Genomic DNA, 20,315 nt, shown 5'->3' with positions numbered 1-20,315 from the left:
TGTAAAGGCATTTTCACAATAACCTTAAGATATATTGTTAATCACGAGGGGTGCCTGGGTGGCTCAGTCTGTTAAGCATCTGCCTTCGGCTCAGGTCATGATCCCAGGGTCCTGGGATCGAGCCCCGCATCGGGGCTCCCTGCTCCGTGGGAAGCCTGCTTCTCCCTCTCCCACTCCCCGTGCTTGTGTTCCCTCTCTCGCTGTCTCTCTGTCAAATAAATAAATAAAATCTTTTAAAAAAAAGATATATTGTTAATCACGATACGTATTGTTAAATTAAGAAAATAAGATTATTTTGAAACTTACGTTTGGCACTAGTTTAAAAAAAGTTCAAAACACCACTTTATCCGGATCTTGAACGGCAGTGAGCAAATAATTTAGGCTGACTGCAGTATAAGACTTTACCCAAATACTCATTCAAAATATTACACTGTTGGAAGTACAAAATATAATTGAGCAACTCTTCACACAATCACCAGTTAAAAAGTGAAAATCAACCAATGGTGGGACTACCAACCTGATAAACGAGTGGATATACTCATTGTATTCTTACCCTTACTTTTTCCAATGTCTTTTTGATAACAGAATCAATCTGGCCTGAGAGAGCCACAAAGAAGATGTGAGTTAGGAAAAATCTCAAAGTAACTATCATTTTAGGCCCTCCGCCTGCTGGGGTCATTACATCTATGGATCTTACCACAGTGCCGTAGGGAGCCTGGCCAGGCCTGAACTCAAGTCCAGGCTCTGCCACTTCCTGGGTGACCTTGAAGAGTCATCTGACCCCTCTGAACCTCAGTCGCCTATACTACAAAATGGGATAACACCCACTTGTGAGCACTGAAATAGGGGTGCCAGAAACTTGGTAAAAGCTCCACGAATGCCGTTATTATTACAAAATTCCTGTGTAGAAGGTTGATTGAATCCAAACAGTTGTTTAGGCTCCTTAAAACCAATTATTTCCTTCAGCTCTCTCTCTCCCTTAATCTTTGGATGAGAAAAGGAAGGGGGTGGAGAGGAAAGGTGTAGCAGGACCGAGTCACCCCTGTCAAGCGGGGGCCTGGGTCAAACAATGAGGTAGCGGTAAGAGCATTGCAGCTAAGACCAGATGTTACCTAGACCAGCACCAGCTCATGACTCACTCAGAACTGACGACCAGCCGAAACAAGGGAGGTCTACAAAGGCCTAAGACTGATTAAATCCCTTCAAAAAGAGGATTTTTGCAGCAGCGTCAGACTTCTCAGACACTGGCCCCTCTGTGTCTGACCACTTCAAAAAGGCAGAGGGGGAAGGCTCCGCCCCACCGATCTTCCAAAGGAGCAGAGACCCCTCCCCGCTTGAACACAACTAAGTGCCCAGCACCGACCCTGACCCCTCACCACTTGAACACAACAGGCATAAGTGCCCAGCACCGACCCTGACCCCTCACCACTTGAACACAACAGGCAGTAAGTGCCCAGTATCGACCCTGACCCAGGCCGCATCTCAACCGGGAACTCGCAGACTAACTTCAGGATGCGCAGGTGAACTTCCCACCTCCTGTTCTGTCTCGTTTTTCTGTGACCTGTCTTGGGCTTTGTTTGTGTAAGGAGCCAAGTTAAACACGTGCTGAAATGCCACCGAGTTTGGACTCCGGAACCGGCTTTGTAATTATGCCAGCCATGCTCATGACAAGAGGTGACGAGGGCTCAGGGCTGGAGAAGAAACTCCCAAAGCACCGGGAGCCAGAGAGCAAAGGAGAGGAGGGTCCTAGTCAAACCTGGGGGTGGGGGTCGTGGCCCAGCAGCACGGGGCAAGGTGGGCACCTGGCGGTGGAGGGCTGAGTACAGGGGGGCGGAGGGCGAAGGTCGGGGTCCAGGTGCCAGAGGGCTGGGGGCTGCGCAGAGGACGTGGGTGGGCACCCGGCGGCGGAGGGCTGGGCAGCAAAGGGTGGGGCCGGCGGCAGAGGGCGAGGGTGGGCAGCTGGCGGTGAGGATGAGGGCCGGGCGGCCGAGGGTGACGGGGGCGGGGGCAGAGGGTGGAGGGGCCGGCGCGTGGGGGGGGGGGGGGGGGGGGGGGGGGGGGGGTCAGGGTCTGGGGTGCGGGCCGCGGAGGCCGGGGGCTGGGGGCCGGGGGCAGGGGGCTAGGGTCCAGGCGGCGGAGAGAGGGCCGGGGGCCGGAGGACGAGACTGGGCACCCGGCGGCGAGGGCAGAGGGTGAGGGTCAGGGTCCCGAGGAGAGGGTGAGGGTCTAGGGCGGGTCGCGGGGCGTCGGGGTTGCGGTGAGGCCGGCGGAGACCCGCGGGCAGCCCCGGCCTCAGTCCCGCACGCGAGGCCTCCCTCACGTCCCCCTTGGCAAAATGCGGCCTGGACGAGCGGGGCGGGCAGAGGCGTTCGGGTCCCAGTTACCGGAGCCGTTGGGGCCAATGATGCAGGTGAACCTCCTGAAAGGGCCGATGACCTGGCGGCCCCGCCACGACTTAAAGTTCTCCACGAGCAGCAGCTCCAGGTGGCCCATGGCGGCGCCCTCCGCGCCTCAAGCGGCTTCCCCGCACGCCCGCAGGAAAAGCGCGGGAAGGGCTTCGCGGCGTCTCGCGAGAGGAGAGCGGGGGCCCAGCGGGCGCCGCGCTGTTCCTAGGCAACCGGTTTGTTGACGTCTCGAGGAAACCGGGCTCCGCGCCCTCGCCGAGGCCGCAGAAAGCCGGACGGGAAGCTTGCGGAGCCCGCGCGTATCGCAGCGGAACCAGCCTCGCTTAGGCTACAGCTAGTTTTATTTTTGTCTTTTCCCTTTTTCATCTCGCATGCCTGAAAACCCCCCTAGGATTTCTTCGCAGCTTCCAGTCATGGCGCTAGCTCAGCCCAGGGACCTGGAGCAGTACTTGGCTCTGGGCAAGAGGAGGCATAACGAGTTGTGCAGGCAGAAACGGATCTTCAACGCCAGGAACAGGATCCTCGGGGTGAGGTCCCCGGACCGGGAGGGCGTGTGCAGGGGGGTGGCGAGGCAGGCGGGCGGCGGGACAGCGGAGGCGAACCCCTGCAGTGAAACAGCTGATGCGGGCACAGCTGCAAACAGCACCAGCTGTGCTGGGGAAGACCGGTTCGTTGTATTGACTGCTGAGGACAGGAAAGACCGTCGCAAACCCCATACTGCACCCTCTCACCTGCGGGGCAGGCAAACGGAGCCCTGCAGCAGGCAGGGAGGGGGCTTGCCTGCCCTGAGTGGCTCAACAGAGACCCGAGCGTGGGTCTCTTTGCTCTGAGACAGATTTTCTACGCTGCCAGGGACTCCTTCCAGTCTATCCACTTGACAAATGCCGGTGGCGTTCCTCTTTTGTGGCAAGCCTGGGCTGGTCCCAGCAAATGGGGAATATGGCAATCCCTGCCCGACCTTGCAGAGTTCGTGGCCCATGGAGGAGAGGAGAGGCAAGCATTAAAATGGCCACATTAACATGCAGTGGAATCAGTGTCGTGAGGGAGGGGAGCACGGGGTGTCAGGGGAGCACAGACTGGGGCCAGGAAAGGAAATCAGAGAGGGCTTCCCAGAGGAGGTGTTGCCTAAGCTGTGTTCTGAAGGTATCTATTGACTAAGAGAAAGGGAGAAGGAAGCTCTGGGGACAGGCTGAAGAACCAACTATAAGCAAAGGCATCCAGGTATGAAAAGACCTGAAGTGTACCTAAGACAACAGTGGAACAAGGCTTAAAAAAGGTAAGTAGGATTGTCATCGATGGACTAAAATTATCTGGCTGTAACTTGTCTCCCCTTGTTTTCCATTCCTAGGGAGACCCAGAAGCCTGGGATGTTCAGGTTCATGACCAGAAGATAAAAGAAGCAACTGAAAAAGCTAGACATGAAACTTTTGGTGAGCATTTCCTGAAGCCTCCCTAGCAGTTTAGGGCCGTGTACCTCTCGACCCAGTCCTCATGTCTTCAAATACGTAAAACTTGTCATTTTCCCACTCCTCCTCCTTTTAAAATGTCACAGTGGCTTGTGTTTAAGTAACTTGATGTGCTGATTCTTTCTCTCTTAAAGGGAAAACAGATATTGAATTCTATGTGGGTTGTAGGAAATATATTTTGAGGGTAAATGTACGTTTTATTGGTTTTCTTTAAAAACTGGATATGAAAAACCCTAAACACACACCATTCTCTGCCCAAAAGTTCCAGACCCTCTCCTGGGGACCACTGCTTGCACTAAATGACACACACACAATCCCAACTCACACCCCTGCGCTGACTCGGAGCTAGATTTGATAGCGTGGTAGCTCTGAGATAAAAATTTCAAATAGAATTCATTTTCCCACATCAGGTGCAACAATTCCAGCTTATCTTTTTCAAAGCACCATAAGGATTTTTAAAATTTTAAAAGACATATTCATTTATTTGAGAGAGAGAACAGGCGGAGGGGCAGAGGGAGAGAATCTTAAGCAGACTCCACGCCCAGTGTGGAGCCCAACTGGGGGTTCAATCTAATGACCCCGAGATCATGACCTGAGCCCATATCAAGAGTCAGATGCTCAACTGACTGAGCCACCCAGGCGCCCCTATCAGGATTTTTTTTTAAATAGAAAAAAGCAGGATGCAAAATTGTATATACCATGGGCTACCATAATATATTTAAAAAAAATAAGCTTAGAAAAAGACAGAAAGAAAATATACCAAAATGTAAGCAGTGGTGATGTTGGAATGATAGAATACGAGTGAAGTTTATTTTCTTCTCTAGTTTCTGAACAGTTCACCTTTTTTCTATGTTATGTTTAAAAATTATTCAAACTTACAAGAACAATATGACAGGTACATACGTACCTACTACCTGATTAGATGTTAATATTTTGCCAAACTGGCTTTAGATACCTGATTTTAAGAATTCTTTCTGAGAATTAAATTCTGTATATGTATGTATGTATGTGTATCTATAGTTATAGATACATAAATGCTATAATGTATATATAAAAATGTATAAATGTTTAAATATATACATAAATACGTATAAACCCTACATATGTGTGTGTATACTTAGAGATAGATAGACCACTCCCCCATCTCATCTTCCCTCTTCCTCCCTGCTCAGACAGGTACATCATTTCCATGCAGGTTTCTTGTAATATTGTACTATTTATATACATATTCATGATGATATAAAAATTTTTGTGTGTGTTTTAAGATACAATTTTGTGTGGGTGTTTTAAAATTTCACCTACATCTTACATAAATACGTTGAATGGATCCTTTTGCAACTTTTTTTATTCAACATATTTTTAAAATTAATCAGTCATGGGGTGCCCGGGTGGCTCAGTCAGTTCAGTGACCGACTCTTGATTTTGGCTCCTCGCTAAACAGGGAGTCTGCTTCTCTTCCTCTCCCTCTGCCCTCCCGCCCCACTTGCACAGTCTCTCTCTCTCTCTCTCTCTCTCTCTCAAATAAATAAAATCTTAAAAAAAATAAAATAAAATTAGGGATGCCTGGGTGGCTCAGTCAGTTAAGCATCTGCCTTTGGCTCAGATCATGATCTCCAGGTCCTGGGATGGAGTCCCGAGTTGGGCTCCTTGCTTGGCAGGGAGTCTGCTTCTCCCTCTGCCTGCAGCTTCCCCTGCTTGTGCTCTCTCTCTGACAAATAAATAAATAAAATCTTTAAAAAAATTAATCAGTGATCTACATGTAGAATGTTCATTTTAATTATCTTATGATATTTTGTTATATGAATTAACCACAATTTCTTTATTCATTCCCCTACCAATGGCTGATTTAGATTTTTTCCAAACAATGCTGCAGTGACTATCCATGTATCATGTCCCTAGTGTACATAGGTGAGAGATACCTAGAAGTAGAAATGGTAGGTCATTGGGTGTGCATGTTTTCAATTTTATGGGATATTTATTGGCAAATTGCTTTCCAAAGTTATAAGTGTACCAAGCTGCATTCTCCCAGGCAGTGAATGAGAAATCTTGTTTCCTTACTATCCTTACTAATGTCCTTACTAATATATGCTATTATTAACATTTTAAATATTTTGCCAGTTTCTCAGATGGTTCCCATCTTGTAAGGGCCAGTCATCTTTTCAGAAGCCTTTTGATCATTCAGGTTTCTTTATAGTGATTTGCCTGATCCTATTCTTGGCCTATTTTTTGCTTTGGTTGTTTGGTGCGTTGTTTTGTTTTGTTTTGTTTTGAGAGAGTGCATGCATGAGGAGGGGCAGGGGCAGAGGGAGAGGGAGAACCTTAAACAGGCTTCACATGGAGCACAGAGCCTGACTTGCATCGTGATCAGTCACGACCCGAGCTGAAATCTAGAGTCGGTTGCTTAACCAACTGCGCCACCCAGGCGTCCCTGTTTGGTTTTTTAAAACTGATTTGTAGGGACTCTTTATATATTCAGAATACTAATTCTTTGATGGCTGTGTTACCTTTTCAAAGGCTTATATTACTTTAGAATCACTAAAAATCATTTTTTAAAGTGGATTCAAATTTATTTTTTCTCCTAACCTTAATCTTACGGATATGCTCTATTCCTTCCAGCTGCTGAAATGAGGCAAAATGACAAAATCACATGCATATTGGAAGGCCGGGAAAGGCAAGATAAGAGAAGCCTCTGTAAAGCCATCAATGACTTCCAGCAGCACTTCCAGAGGCCAGAAACACGCCGTGAATTTGACCTATCAGACCCCCTAGCCCTTAGGAAAGATCTTCCAGCTAGGCAGTCAGATAATGATATTCGGAATACAGTATCAGGAATGCAGAGATTCATGGGAGAGGATTTAAACTTCTGCGAGAGGAAGAAATTCCAGGAGGAACAAAACAGAGAATGGTCCTTGCAACAGCAGAGGGAGTGGGAGAAAGCCCGCGCCCACCAGAGATGTGCAGGTAATGCAACAAGAAGGACAAACTGGTCTCAGTACTTTCTTCAACACATCGGCCCCCTGGTCTTTTCCCCCCGCAACATTTTTGTCTCTCAAGTCCTACTAATGTGCTGTGTTGGCCAAAGTCAGCCTGCATTCTAGGATTCGAATGTCTTCAGTCACATGTCAGTTGTGCAGGAGACCGACTCCGAGCTTGCACTCTGAGCCTGGGCTCCCGCGGGGTGCTGGGGCGCACAGTACCTCGGAATGCACCCTGCCCTCGGAGAGCTCACAGTCTGCTGGGAAGACATTAGGGAATACACGGGTGCAGCCGGCTCGTCTCAGGGCTGTGCTAGATGTCCCTGTAGGGTCTGAGGGGTGTGGCCAAGGGCACCCTGGTCACATGTCCTCACCAGGACCCTCTGGGCCCAGGGATCCTCTCTGACAGAGCCTCCAAGGCAGGAAACAGCCTCTCTCCTGGAGGGCGCTGCAAGACCAGCCCATCCTGCTGGCACTCCTGTGGCCAACATTTCTGCTTTACCGGTGCCCCTGCGTGTGGACTTCCAGCAGCTTCTGATCTCTGGCGACTTCTCGTGCCAGGAAGACGCTGTAATGGAGAGGACGGTGTCACGGCTCTCGTGCACGTGCCGGGGGGGGGGGTGACAGGACACAGAAGGGCTTTGGTGAAGACCAGACGAGCTGTGACAGGGAGTGAGGCCCCCTCACACCCTCCCAACTCCCCCAACCCCAGCCTTGCCTCTCTGGTGGTTTCCCTGCAGCCTCCCTGGGCAGCTCGCCCTCCTCCCAGCACCCCTCCCCTCCCCTCCCCTCTTCCCTTCTCCCCTCTTCTCACTCTGCTCTCCAGGAGTGATGTCTCCCCAGATGCCCCCCCCCCCCCCGGCCAGCCTTCTGCCCTCGCCCTGCCCCGAACCTGCCTGGCTGCCGTCGCCAGGACCTCCACGCCGCCCCACCCAAGCTTGGTTTTCAGACCTCTCCTTCGTCGGCAGCCTCTGCCGGCGCGGGTTACCCCCTCCTCCTGGGACCACTCTCTTCCACTGGCTCCCAGGACATACCCTCAGCCCCATGCTCCCCCCCAGGCCCTTTGCTATTTTCTCCTCTCTTTCCAAACCTCCAGACGCCGTTGCTCACCGGGGCCCTCTGCACCCCTCCTCTCTCAACCACGCTTGTTCTCTTGGTGACCTTAGCTTGTCTCGTGGGTTTAAATACCACCCACAGGCCATCGTTCCCCATATTTACGTCTCCAGCCTGGACTCTTCCCTGAATTCAGATGCATACATCCAGTCACCTCCCGACGTCTGTCTGCTCTTAGGTGTCTAATAAATCATCAAAGTCAATACAAGACACACTGACCTTCCCCCCAAAGTTGACCTTCCACCTCTGTCAGTGGGAACTCCACTGTTTGAGTTGCTCAGGCCCCAACCCCAAGGCACCTTGGTTCCTTCCTTTCTCCCAAATGCCACATCCAGTCCAGCAGCAAACCATCTCAAACTGCAACTACCTCCCTCCAGCTCCACCATGACCATCCTGGACCAAGCTATCCACATCACTCAGTGGGATTATTGCAGTAGCCTCTAAGTGGTCTCCCTGCTTCTGCCCTTGTCCCTCTGTAATCTCTTCTCAATCCAGCGACCAGAAGGAACCTGCAAAAAATTAAGCTAGGTCTTTGTCTCAAAACCTTCCAATAGCTTCTCATTTCGCTCAGAATAAAAAACAGATTCATTTCAAGGACCAATAAGGTTTCACTGTCTGGACTGATCTCCTACCACACTGCCTTTCATTCGTCCCACCCTTGCCACCCTGGCTTCCTCACTTAGAATGTTAAGTGTGTCAGACTCCCTTCTGCCTCAGGGCCTTTGCACCAACTGTTTCCGCTGCCTGGAAACATTTCCCTATATATCTGCATAGCCTGCCCCTTATCCTTCTACAGTTCTTTGCTGAAATGCCATCTTCTCAGAGAGGTCTCCCCCGACCACTATTTTAAATGGCAACCCTGTACCCTTCCCCATCCCCACACTCTCTTATCCACTTCTCCATAGCACTGATTACTGACATACTGTACGGTTATGTATTTGTCATCCCTCTCCCCAGTAACCTATCCCAAGCTCAATGGAAGCAGGAGATTTTGTCTGTTTTTTTCACGGCTCTATCTTTAATTCTTGGCACATAGATACCTGTTGAAAAATGCATTCATAGGCCTTTAAAAAATCTCACCCACTTCCCAGGTTTCCATGTCTGGCTGAGAGCTTTTATCTCAGCATTGGTCTTGCTCCTTGAACTGCCCCCTGGACATCTCCCCAGGCACCTCAGAACATTCTGGAAAGTAACCCTGAATTTCTCTCTGGCTCTGCTCCTCCCTCCACCCTCCTCCCTCCGGTGAATGACACCTCCATCCCTAGTCAAGCCACAAACCTGGGAGTCCTCCTTGAGCCACTCTTGTCTCCCGGCCACCCTTAACTTCCATCCTTCTACCTCCTGTGTATATTTGCAACTGTCCGTTTCTCCCATCCCTGCTGTCACCATGGTTATCCAAGCCACCACCTTTTTTCCACCTGGAGGGACCACGCCGAGGGCTTTCTAATTGCCCTTCATTTTCTTTCTTGTCCCCTCCAGTCTAGTCTCAACATAGCAGTCAGAGCGCTACTTTTTAAAACAGTGTCAAGCTGGACAGTGTCACCCCCACTCCCTCCATTCCAGCTTAAAACCCTCCAGTGGCTTCCCACTGGCGAGGGAATAAAATCCTCAGCTCCCCCTGGCGGAGCTCCCTTGCCCATTGTGAGGATGACCGATCAGTGCCCTGGCCCAGGACCGCAGCCAACATCAGCAATCCCCAGTAGTAATGCTAACACCCCGTGCCTGCACCCAAGAGCTTTGCCTGAATCCCCTGCTCTGTGCATGAGGGCAGGGTAAGAAGAGATGCTCTGTGTGCCTGGGAAGGAGCTCGGGATGGGCACACAAGGTTTGACTGCGTTTTGCCTCCTTTTCAGAGGACCTCTACTTGAAGACAAGGCTGCAGTTTGATGAAAGAGCTAAGCATTTACAGAATCTGGAAAGCGCCACCAGAAAGGCAGTGTGCACAGCTGTGAAAGAATTCAACAGGAGCCAGGTACACCCCAGGCTCTGTCTCGGGGGTGAGGACACGCACAGAGCCACTTCCCCCCGGGGTGCTCCAGGCTCCTGTGCCCAGGCTCAGCCCTTCACCAGCTCACACCACACCCCAACAGAGCCCTGCCAGGGCTGCCCAATTACAGAGATGAATGGACCCAGTCCCTGCTCCTGAGCGCTGAATCAGGGTGTGAAATTCAACAAAACTAGTCATGTGAGCCTGGGGTGGGGGGGTGAGGTCTCCGTTGACCCTCTAAACCTCAGAGTCTTCTCCAATACCGAGGACTATGACATCTACCTAAACAGGTGCCACCTAGCACTGCTCTGACACCTTGTTTTGGTTTCACTTCCTCTCTATCACCTCTCAGAGCTCTGGTCCTTACCAAGAACAGGTCCACAGGTGCTCATTAACAGGAGCAATTACTGTGGTGATGATTGACACAAACTCCCGGCGGCTCCTGACACCTCCCTCCTCTCTAAACTCTGTAGGGCCTCCTTCCAAACACTCCTCCTCGCCTGGCCATTCCCTGTTCTCTATTCCTTTTGTTAATTAGATGCCCCTCCCCCAGATTTTCTTTTCAAAAGCGATTATACTTCCTGGTTGGGATAGAGGCCATCCCGGATTCATTTAGCCCACAAGCTGGTTGACCAGAACTATGGTCTGTGAAGATGAGCAGATGATGCACCAGAGAGTGGGAAGGGAATAGGAGAATCCTGCCTCCAGTATTTATTTTTAACCACATCGTTTTTAATCCCTATGTTAGTGTGTGTGTGTGTGTGTGTGTGTGTGTGTATTATGAAGTACATGCTATTTGTATGGTCTAATAGTATCACATTGTGAACTAAAGATATTGGAGACACAAGCTCAAAAATGTCCTACTGGTGGGACATTGATGTCATCCGAAAATCCTGGAGAGGCCAGATCAGAGACCAGAGAGAATGTTGGTTTTCAGTGGGGCAGGAAGGAGGGGTTGTGGAGGCCTGAGGAGGGCGCACTGCCAGGGTTGGGGGGGCGGAGCCCAAGGACAGACTAAGGCCCCTGGAGCCCAGGTCACAATCAGCAGCCTGCAGGAGATCCTAGACAGCACCGGGTCCTTGCCCTTCATTTTGCAGACAATGCCTAAGAGGAGAGGTCATTTGCTCCCAGCCCTGCAGGGAATTCCTGGCGGATGGGGCTCTTGATTCTCAGTGTGCTGTGACTGCTCACCCATTCTTTACTCTCTGAGTTCTCTCAACAGGTTATCTATTAGCCCTCTTGCTGGGGACTGTTTTTGTTTTGTTTTCTGGAAACCATGTTGCTGCACTAGTTGATGTATTTATTCATTCAGTGACATTTTCAGTGAGCACCTGCAACGTGCTGGCACTCTTGGGTCCCCCAACTCCTCATGTGCACACTGTGAGGCGACACCATGGAAAATGCCCCCTGTTCGGGGGAAAGCCACCTGTGGCTTCTGCAGCTCAGTTCCTGACTAGAAATAGGCTTTGTCCGTTAGCCTGGAATATTAATACAAAGGTCTACATAATTGTCCTCAAGAGCAATTTGAAGCAGGTCAGTCCAGTTCAGCAGAGGATGCACACATTGGAGAGTCTCCCTTGGGGAGGTGAGGCCTGCTCCTTTTGTTAGACGTGTGTTGTGGTGTCAGGATTAGAGGCAGGCCCTGGAGCCCAGCTGTGCAGGCACAAGACCAGGCTCTTGTCTGCCGCCTTGGAAAAGCCAGCCAAGTGCCTCAGTTTTGTCATCTGCAGAGTAGGGATAATGATGACACCCACCCATGCCAGTCAGGAGTGGGCTAACTCATGTTGGCATGGGTGGGAAACACTTCCCAAATCTCAGTCTTGGGGCGCCTGGGCAGCTTAGTCGGTTGAGTGTCCAACTCTTGATTTCGGCTCGGGTCATGATCTCAGGGTTCTGGGATCAAGCCCCACATCGGGCTCCATACTCAGTGGTGAGTCTGCATGAAATTCTCTCTCTCCCTCTGCCTCCTGCTTGTGCACGCATGCTCTCTCTCTAAAATAAATAAATCTTAAAGAAAAAAAAAAAAGAAGTCACCACTGTGGTGAACCACTCTGTTGGGGGTTCTTTGTGGCCTATAGCAATCCAAGGGTGACCGGGGCCCCTGGGAGGGGCACAGAGCCTTGCCCTGAGGTGAGTGAGGCCAAGCCAATGGGAGACAGTGGCCTAACCTGGGGAGATGGCTCCCTGCTTTCACAGATTAGCGCAAACACCTGCAGTTTTTACCCACACAACCAACAGGTGGGGATTCCCTCAGCCCAGCCCACATGCCCATCATCATCAAGGCAGTCTGGGTCCAAGGGCCCCCCCACATCCATGCCTGATGAGTCTTCTGCCCCCACCCCACCTGCCCCCCGTGCACTTCAGCAAACTCTTCCAAGTCAAGGGCTCCCAGGGAGATGTGCCCACCTGTCCCTCAATCCCCATGGGGTCACTCAGGGCATCTTCCTTAATGTCTTCCCCTGTGCAGGCCACCGAGTCGCTGGAAAGGAAAATTCGAGAGAAAAAACAGGAACAAGAAGACAACCTGGCTGAGATCTCCAACCTGCTGCGTGGGGACCTGCTCTCGGAGAACCCGCACCAGGCAGCCAGCTCCTTTGGGCCCCACCGCGTGGTCCCTGATCGCTGGAAGGGCATGACCCAGGAGCAGCTGGAGCAGATCCGCCTGGTTCAGAAGCAGCAAGTCCAGGAGAAGCTGGTGCCTCCCCCCCGCCCCCCAGAGCTCGCACACGTAGCCCTGGGCCACCCTCCCGCTGCCTTCCTCCAGCGTCGGGTTATAGCTGCTGCCGCGCTTGTCCCTAGAAGAGGCCCTCAAGGGGTTTCTGTTCTGGGGGGGGGCAGGGGAAGACGAGAGTCAAATAACCCCACACACGGGTGATGTGCTTGGGTGGACGTAAGGCTGGGCCAAGGGGATGGAGGGTTTGGGGCTTGAGGGGGGTCACCAGGAGACTAGGAAGTGATGCTGGAACAAAGACTTGAAGAAGGGGAGGGATCGAGCCATGCAGATATCTGGAGAATGACCACCAGGCAGGGTGAGATTCCAGGGCAAAGGCCTTGAGGCAGGACCAGCTCAACCTGTTCAGGGAGAAGTGAGGAGCCAGGTGGCTGGGGGTGGAGTGAGGACAGGGACAGAAGGAGGTCTGGGTGGTGGAAGGTCAAGGTCCTGGCAGTCCATGGGGAAGACTTGGCTTTTTCTGTGACTGATGGGAAGCTCTGGAGGGTTTTGAGCAGAGGAGTGACATGCTCTGACTTAACGTTTAGCAGGATCCCTCTCGCAGGTGTGTTGAGGAAGAACTGCACTGGGGTGTGGGGGGAGAGGGGTCACTGGGGAGGCTGTTGCAGTGGTCAAGGTGAGAGATGGTGCTGGCTGGTCCAGGGCACTGGCAGCGAGGGTGCTGAGAAATGGTCAGATTCTGGATCTATTCTGAAAGTAGAGAAAACAGGATTGGTTGAAGGGTTGGATGTGGCATATGAGACCCAGAGGAGGTAAGGATTACTCCAGGCCTTCCGGCCTGAGCAGTGAGAAGGGTGGAGCTGGCGTTTACTGAGATAGGATGATGGTGGGAGGAGCAGGTTGATAACTGGAGTAGAAGTCACAAGTGCAACTTTGGATATGTTATATGTGCAGTGCCTATTAGACATCTATATCTGTTAGGATTCTGTGCCTGATCATGGCAGAAAACCCTGACTAACAGCATCTTAAATAAAATAGAACTTGTCTCTTGCATGGAGACCAAATCCTTAGGAAGATAGTCCAGGGCTGGTATGGCAACTCCATGGTCATTGACTAATGCTTTGCCATCCTTGGCACCTGGCTCCCACTTCCTAGTGCACGCTGGCTGCTTGAGCTCCAGCCATCACATGCATATTCCATCTAGCAGGAAGAGTGCTCGCTTCGGCAGCACATATACCATCTAGCAGGAAGAAGGAATGAGGAAGAACACTCTAAGGACACTTCCCAAAAGTTTCATGGGACACTTCCACTTAAATTCCCTTGGATAACACTTAGTCACAGGGTTGCCCCAAATTGTAAAGAAGATCGGGAAATGTAGTGTTTATTCCAGGCTGTAAGGTGCTGGCAGTTGTTTTATTAAGGAAGAAAGAAAAAATGGCTACCGGTAGACAAGGAATATTTTCTGCCATGACGTCCCAGTAAAGCCAGCAGCTGGAGTTCAGAACGAGGTCCGGGCTGGAGATATAGGCAGAGAGATATGGCCACACAGACAGCGTTTAAGGCAGTGAACCTGGCTAAAGTCACGCAGGAAGTGAGTGAAGACAGAAGGGGTCTGAGGACTGAGGCATGGGACAGCCCACACCCCCACCATCGTTTAGGAAGAATGAAGGGGCTGGAGAAGGGGAAGCCAGGGAGGGAGGAGGGGCCCAGCAGGGGAGCCCCTGGATCAGACAGTGCCACTGGGCTGCGGGCTGAATGCTGGATCCAGGTGGCGGTCCCTGGCGCCTCTCTCTGGAGCATCCCTGGAGGAGGGGCGGGGGACACAGAAGGTCACAGGCAGGAAGGAAGTGGAGACCAGAGGTGCCGACAACCCTTCCAAAGTGTTTTGCTCTAAAGGGCGCAGGGGAAGGGGGTGGTAGCTGTGGGGACATGGGGTCCCCGTCAGAAAGGTGTTTGGCTTTCTGATTATAGAAATAACAGCACACTTGTCACTCCACGAGGACAACACAGTGGAGGGGACACTGACACCAGCAGGGATTTGCTGGAGCCCGTGGCCCGGGTGGCAGACGCATGAGGCCCTGGCAGCACTAGCTGAGGCTTGCGGTGGGTAGGAGCCCAGGCTGATCATCCCTGGCCATGGGCGTGGGGCGTGTTGGTGGGGCAGCGTATGGAGCCCCTATTTCCTGGGGAAACAGGAAGGGAGGCCAGCAGCTGAGGGGGAGGGGGTCCAGTTGGGGGTCTGGGGACGGAGAACGGGGTGCTAATGGTCATCTAGGAGAGGCGGAAAGGAACGGCCTAGGGGAAGAGGGCGGGATGGCCAGGCAGAGCCGGGGGCCCCCTGGAGGCTGAAGGTCATGAACTTGAAGTATCCCCAGTGAGCATGGTCATGTGCCCTGGCCACGCTCAGCTGTAAGGGGTCCATGCTCAGGGCCTGCCCGCAAGTCTGACCAAGTGAGAGTTTCAAGGGCACCGAGGGCGTCTGCCAGGGGGTGTCAGCCAGGGAGGCTGGGCCGAGCAAGGAGGGACATGAGGTCGCAACGGGTGCCGGGACTAGGAAGTGTGCGGTCAGTGGGTAGGAGGGCCCGGCGTGGGGTGAGGGATGGAATAACTGTTGAAATCAGGGGACCGGAGAGCGGGTGGAAGAGGCGGGTCAGAATGGTGGGAATTAGGACCCTTGAAGGTGGTGACCCTAGGGAGGCTGGCATTCTTGGTGATGACAAGGTGGGGGCAGAAGCCCTCAAAGTGCGGTCTCTGGACCAGCAGCATCCGCATTGCCTAGGAACTTGGGAGAAATGCAGATTCTCAGGCCCCACCCCAGACCTCCGGAACCAGAAACCCTGGAGCGGGGCCCAGAGTCTGTGGCTAGGAAAGTCCCCCAGGGGTTCTGATGTCCATTGGAGTTCGAGGGTCACTGGTAGGTTGTGCCCAGGGGGTGACAGCTGATGGGTTGGCCCTAGGTCTTTGGAGAGGAGAGGGACTGGCTGAGAAGCCAGCGAAAGGAAAGTTCTCAGGCCTGCAAGGTGGGCGGGGCTGCCCCAGGGTCAGCAATTGACCACCTCAGGTGGGGTGGAAGGTGCCACGGTCAGGCGAGTACAGGGGGAGGGGCAGCAGCCTGGCGCAGGGAATGAGGAGCAGGTGGGACGTCTCCCCTGCCTGCTCTCCTCCAGGCCCAGAAGGTCAAGTGTGTGGCATCGGGAGTGGGGGGTAGCCAGGGCTGAGGCGGGGAAATAGCCCACTGTGGGAAGAGCCCCGAAGTTGGCATCAGATGCAGGGAACGTTGGTCCCCCTTGCAAGGCCCTGCTCTGTCCTTCCGTCCTGCGTTTCAGCTCAGCTGTCTGGCAGGGAAGGTTGACCATCTGTCCGGAAAGCTGCAGCATCTTTGTAGAAAATTAAGACAGAAAAACACAAAGGGGAAAAACGCCTACAATAGGTCTCACCACTCATAAATACTCCCCTGCCCCGCACCCTTGTATGCCCCCTGGTGCCCTTCCCTCCTGCGCCTCTTTCAGGTAGGGAGACAGTTTGGAAAATGGAGATCATGCAAAGAATAGTTAGATTGCCTGTCTCTGAGTCCGGGGCAAGTATGTCCCCATGGCATTCTCTATTCTTCATGAAAGCATCTTGTGTCATGACTCAGGGCAGCTGTGAGCAGCCTCATTTTACAGGAAAGGAAACTGAGGTTTAGACAGGCAAAATGACTCACCCTGTAGGTGACAAAACCAGATGCTAGCCTCGGCTTAGTCCCTGGGTAGGGGGCCGGGGCCTCTGCCAGCCCGTCTGTGCCTGGTGGCCTGCTGACCCAGGACTGCGGGGCCACTGGACACTCTAGCCCTGCTCATCGGGTGGCCGGGAACCCTGCCCTGGAACCCATGGAATGGAAGGAGGCGTACTCGTCCTCAGACCCAGCCCCACCTGCTTTTGCTTCCTTTTGCCTGTAGAAGGGTGAGCTGACAAGGTAATTTATACTCAGGTTGGCTGATAAAACTACTCAGGTTTCCGGAGTGGCCCCTTCCCTCTGCATTAATCCAGGTGCCTCTTCGAAGGCTCAGTGGTTTTTATAGAGGGTCTGGAAGGCAATGGGGAATGAGCTGAGATGCAGAAATTCACCCCCAAGATCATGAGCCCATTGTCGGGTGGGGCTGTCGCTTCCGTATGTTCTAGAAGCGACCGGGTGATCCCAGTGCTCGGCAGCACGCCCCACTGGTGGCATCCGGGGTGGGAGGCCCTGCCTCCAGAGCCCTGGGCTGGCTGCTGCTGTCCCTGCAGGCCTCAGAGGGCCAGCTGACACCTTCAAAGTGTGGGAAGCACCTGGGCCACCCGGAATGATGGCAGGTGGGGGTGGTCTCCTCTGATTTCCCGCACGATGTTGCTCACCTACCTGCCCCCCCCCAAGCCTCAGTTTCCCTAGCTGTAAGAGGAGAGGCCGATTCTCCTAGATGATCCCCTGGATCTCTTCTGGGTCTGGGGACAGGTGGTGGTGAGTCACCTCTCCTCCCTCCAGAGGCTTCAGGAGGAAGAGCGGCAGCGAGACATGGACTGGGACCGTCGGAGTATACAGACGGCACGCGCCGCTCTGCTCAGGGAGCGGTGGCAGCAACGCCAGCAGCGAGACCTGCGCAGGGCTCTGGACTGCAGCAACCTCAGCCTGGCCAAGGAGCAGCGTGCGCAGTGAGGGCCTGGGTGAAGGGGCCCCGGGGAGGCGGGAGGGGTTGGGCGGGGAGCAGGCAGCACGTAGGAGCGGAGATCCGGCTGAGTCGTGGGGAGGGTCAGAGCAGGCTGTGTGGACCCACCCTCCCCGAGTCTTTCCCACCCAGAGGCCCAGGGCCCGTGCCGTGGATCTCCCTGGGGGCCCCCTAGCAGCCGTGGCTTGGGCGGCACAGCCCCCTGGTATAGAATTCAAACAGGAAGGGGAGAAGGGCCGAGAGCCACAGGCCAGAAATTAAGTGCTTGGAAACCACTGGTCCCGGCACTGGCCAGATGACCCACTCTGGGAGGTGCTCGTGGGGACACTAGTGACCCCCAGTGGCTCGGCCATGGGGGCTGGTGATGGAGTACACAGAGGGGACGGGAGCCCCAGGGGAGGGCACTGGGTGAACCTGGCGGAGTCGGAGGGCTTTTCCTAGGAGGCTCTGTGGCTCGGACGTGGTGGGAGGACGGCGGCAGCTACCCAGTGCAGCGAGGGGCCTTCCGGGCTGCCCAGGGCCAGCTGGAGTCTCTTCGCCGTACTGACAGACTCCAGGAGCTGTTCGCAATTCCGCCTACAGAAAACATCAAATGCAGATCCGTCGGTGAACTTGTTGTTAAAAAACACATTATTTACATATTTACCTGTCTGTTCATCAAGCTCTTGGCTTGAACTTGGCAGAGACCCACCGGTATGTTCTGCAATCAGGTGTCTGTTTGCCGGTGGGTCCACTCTGGGCCGGTCACTTCTGTTGGGGGCCCCAAAGGATCAGTAGAGACGATCTGAGGGGAGTCAGATGGGATGAACAAATGTCTTCATAGCCACGCTATATATGTAGTATATAAATGTGTGTATAGTGTACACATGCATATATGTGTGTATAGTGTATAAATCATATATATGTGTGTGTATAGTGTATACATGTATGTATGTGTGTGTGTAGTGTATACATGTGTATATGTGTGTATAGTGTATACGTGTATATATGTGTGTATAGTGTATACATGTATATGTGTATATATGTATATATGTGTATAGTGTATATGTGTATATATGTTTGTAGTGGATATGTGGATATGTGTGTGTGTAATGTATACGTGTATATGTGTGTGTGCAGTGTATACGTGCATATGTGTGTGTAGTGTATACGTGTATATATGTGTGTATAGTGTATACATGTATATGTGTATATAGTGTATACATGTATATGTGTGTGTAGTATATATATGTGTGTGTATAGTGTATACGTGTATATATGTGTGTATAGTGTATATATGTATGTGTGTGTAGTATGTACGTGCATGTGCGTAGTGTATACGTGTATATATGTGTGTGTATAGTGTAAATGTGTATATATGTGTGTATAGTGTATACGTGTATGTGTGTGTGTAGTGTATATATGAATATGTGTGTGTAGTGTATATATGTATATGTGTGTGTAGTGTATACGTGTATATATGTGTGTATAGTGTATACGTGCTTATGTGTGCATGTAGTGTATACGTGCTTATGTGTGTGCATGTAGTGTATACGTGAATGTGCATGTAGTGTTTACGTGCATGTGTGTGTAGTGTATATGTGCATGTGTGTGCGTGTAGTGTATACATAAATGTGTGTGTAGTGTATACGTGCATATGTGTGCATGTAGTGTATACATGCTTGTGTGTGTGTAGTGTATACGTGAATGTGTGTGCGTGTAGTGTATATGTGCATGTGTGTGTAGTGTGTACGTGCATATATGTGCGTGTAGTATATACGTGTATATATGTGCGTATAGTGTATACGTGTATATATGTGTGTATAGTGTATACGTGCTTATGTGTGTGCATGTAGTGTATACGTGAATGTGCGTGTAGTGTTTACGTGCATGTGTGTGTAGTGTATACATAAATGTGTGTGTAGTGTATACGTGCATATGTGTGCGTGTAGTGTATACATGCTTGTGTGTGTGTAGTGTATACGTGAATGTGTGTGCATGTAGTGTATACGTGCATGTGTGTGTAGTGTATACGTGCATATATGTGCATGTAGTATATACGTGTATATATGTGCGTATAGTGTATACGTGTATATATGTGTGTGTATAGTGTATACGTGTATATGTGTGCATGTAGTGTATACGTGAATGTGTGTGTAGTGTATACGTGTATATATGTGTGTATAGTGTATATGTGTATATATGTGTGTGTAAAGTATATGTGTATATGTGTGCGTGTAGTGTATATGTGCTTATGTGTGCGTGTATTGTATACGTGAATGTGTGTGTAGCGTATATATGTATATATGTGTATGTATAGTGTCTACGTGGATATATGTGTGTGTATAGTGTATACGTGTATATGTGTGCGTATAGTGTATACGTGCTTATGTGTGCGTGTAGTGTATACGTGAATGTGTGTGTAGCGTATATATGTATATATGTGTGTGTATAGTGTATACGTGTATATATGTGTGTATAGTGTATATATATGTATATGTGCGTGTGTAGTGTATATATGTATATATGTGTGTATAGTGTATACGTGTATATATATGTGTGTATAGTGTATAAATGTATACATGTATGTATATATATGTATAGATAGATAGATATAGATTTAAAAAGTAAAATATTTAGGAAACCAGGCCTTTGCTGATTGTTTTTTTCTCCTTGTTTTATTATCAGGAAAAAATATATGGAGGAAGTCTGTACAAATCAACCCACTGAAGATTATTTCACACAATTTAATACACAAAGTCGCTAAAGAAAGAGAAACCATTTCTGCATAAAATGCAGTAGCTGTGAAGAGTCACATGTATTAAAAAAAGAAATCCACTCCATGTTTCAGAAGTCCCCATCTCATTTTCTCCTGCGGACTAACAGGCATGGAACCTCTCTCTCCCTTGCACGTGTATGAGGAGCATTAGTCTCTGTCCAGCTCCGCTCCGAGAGAGTCCCCTGAGTGGCCGTGGGGGCCGTGGGGGCAGGGATGGAGCAGAAGCGGCCCTGCGAAGGACCATCCCAGAGAGAGTGG

General features: G+C 51.3%; 2 protein-coding genes across 11 annotated transcripts in view; one reads left to right on the top strand and one right to left on the bottom strand.

The window, feature by feature from the left end:
* SMC1B (structural maintenance of chromosomes 1B) overlaps nt 1-2,594 on the bottom strand; it is a 67,643-nt gene extending 65,049 nt beyond the window's left edge. For all 9 annotated transcript variants that reach the window (XR_012375293.1, XM_025881961.2, XM_073882626.1 and 6 more), the window contains exon 1: nt 2,385-2,594. Coding sequence is in view for 8 of the 9 variants with exons in the window: in XM_025881961.2 (XP_025737746.2) it covers nt 2,385-2,493 (109 nt within the window). In the remaining variant the exon portion in view is untranslated. The remainder of the gene's footprint in view (nt 1-2,384) is intronic.
* Nucleotides 2,595-2,640: 46 nt separating this feature from the next.
* Nucleotides 2,641-20,121, top strand: RIBC2 (RIB43A domain with coiled-coils 2). Of its 2 annotated transcripts, none has more exons than XM_025881707.2 (7): nt 2,641-2,932; nt 3,754-3,835; nt 6,488-6,832; nt 9,813-9,931; nt 12,414-12,641; nt 17,119-17,285; nt 19,967-20,121. In XM_025881707.2, the coding sequence occupies exons 1-7, from the start codon at nt 2,777-2,779 to the stop codon at nt 20,043-20,045; spliced, it is 1,176 nt and encodes a 391-aa protein (XP_025737492.1). In that variant the 5' UTR covers nt 2,641-2,776; the 3' UTR covers nt 20,046-20,121. The 2 variants fall into 2 exon arrangements, with proteins under 2 accessions (XP_025737492.1, XP_073738735.1); XM_073882634.1 differs by having other exon boundaries at nt 17,089-17,285.
* The last annotated feature ends 194 nt before the right edge of the window (nt 20,122-20,315 follow it).

The sequence above is a fragment of the Callorhinus ursinus genome, unplaced genomic scaffold (assembly GCF_003265705.2).
Source record: "Callorhinus ursinus isolate GAN/ISIS: 27379988/994484 unplaced genomic scaffold, GSC_fseal_2.0 scaffold48, whole genome shotgun sequence".
NCBI classification, from domain to species: Eukaryota; Metazoa; Chordata; class Mammalia; order Carnivora; family Otariidae; genus Callorhinus; species Callorhinus ursinus.
The sequence above is the reverse complement of the archived record's forward strand: the minus strand, read 5'-3'. Positions and strand labels throughout refer to the sequence as shown.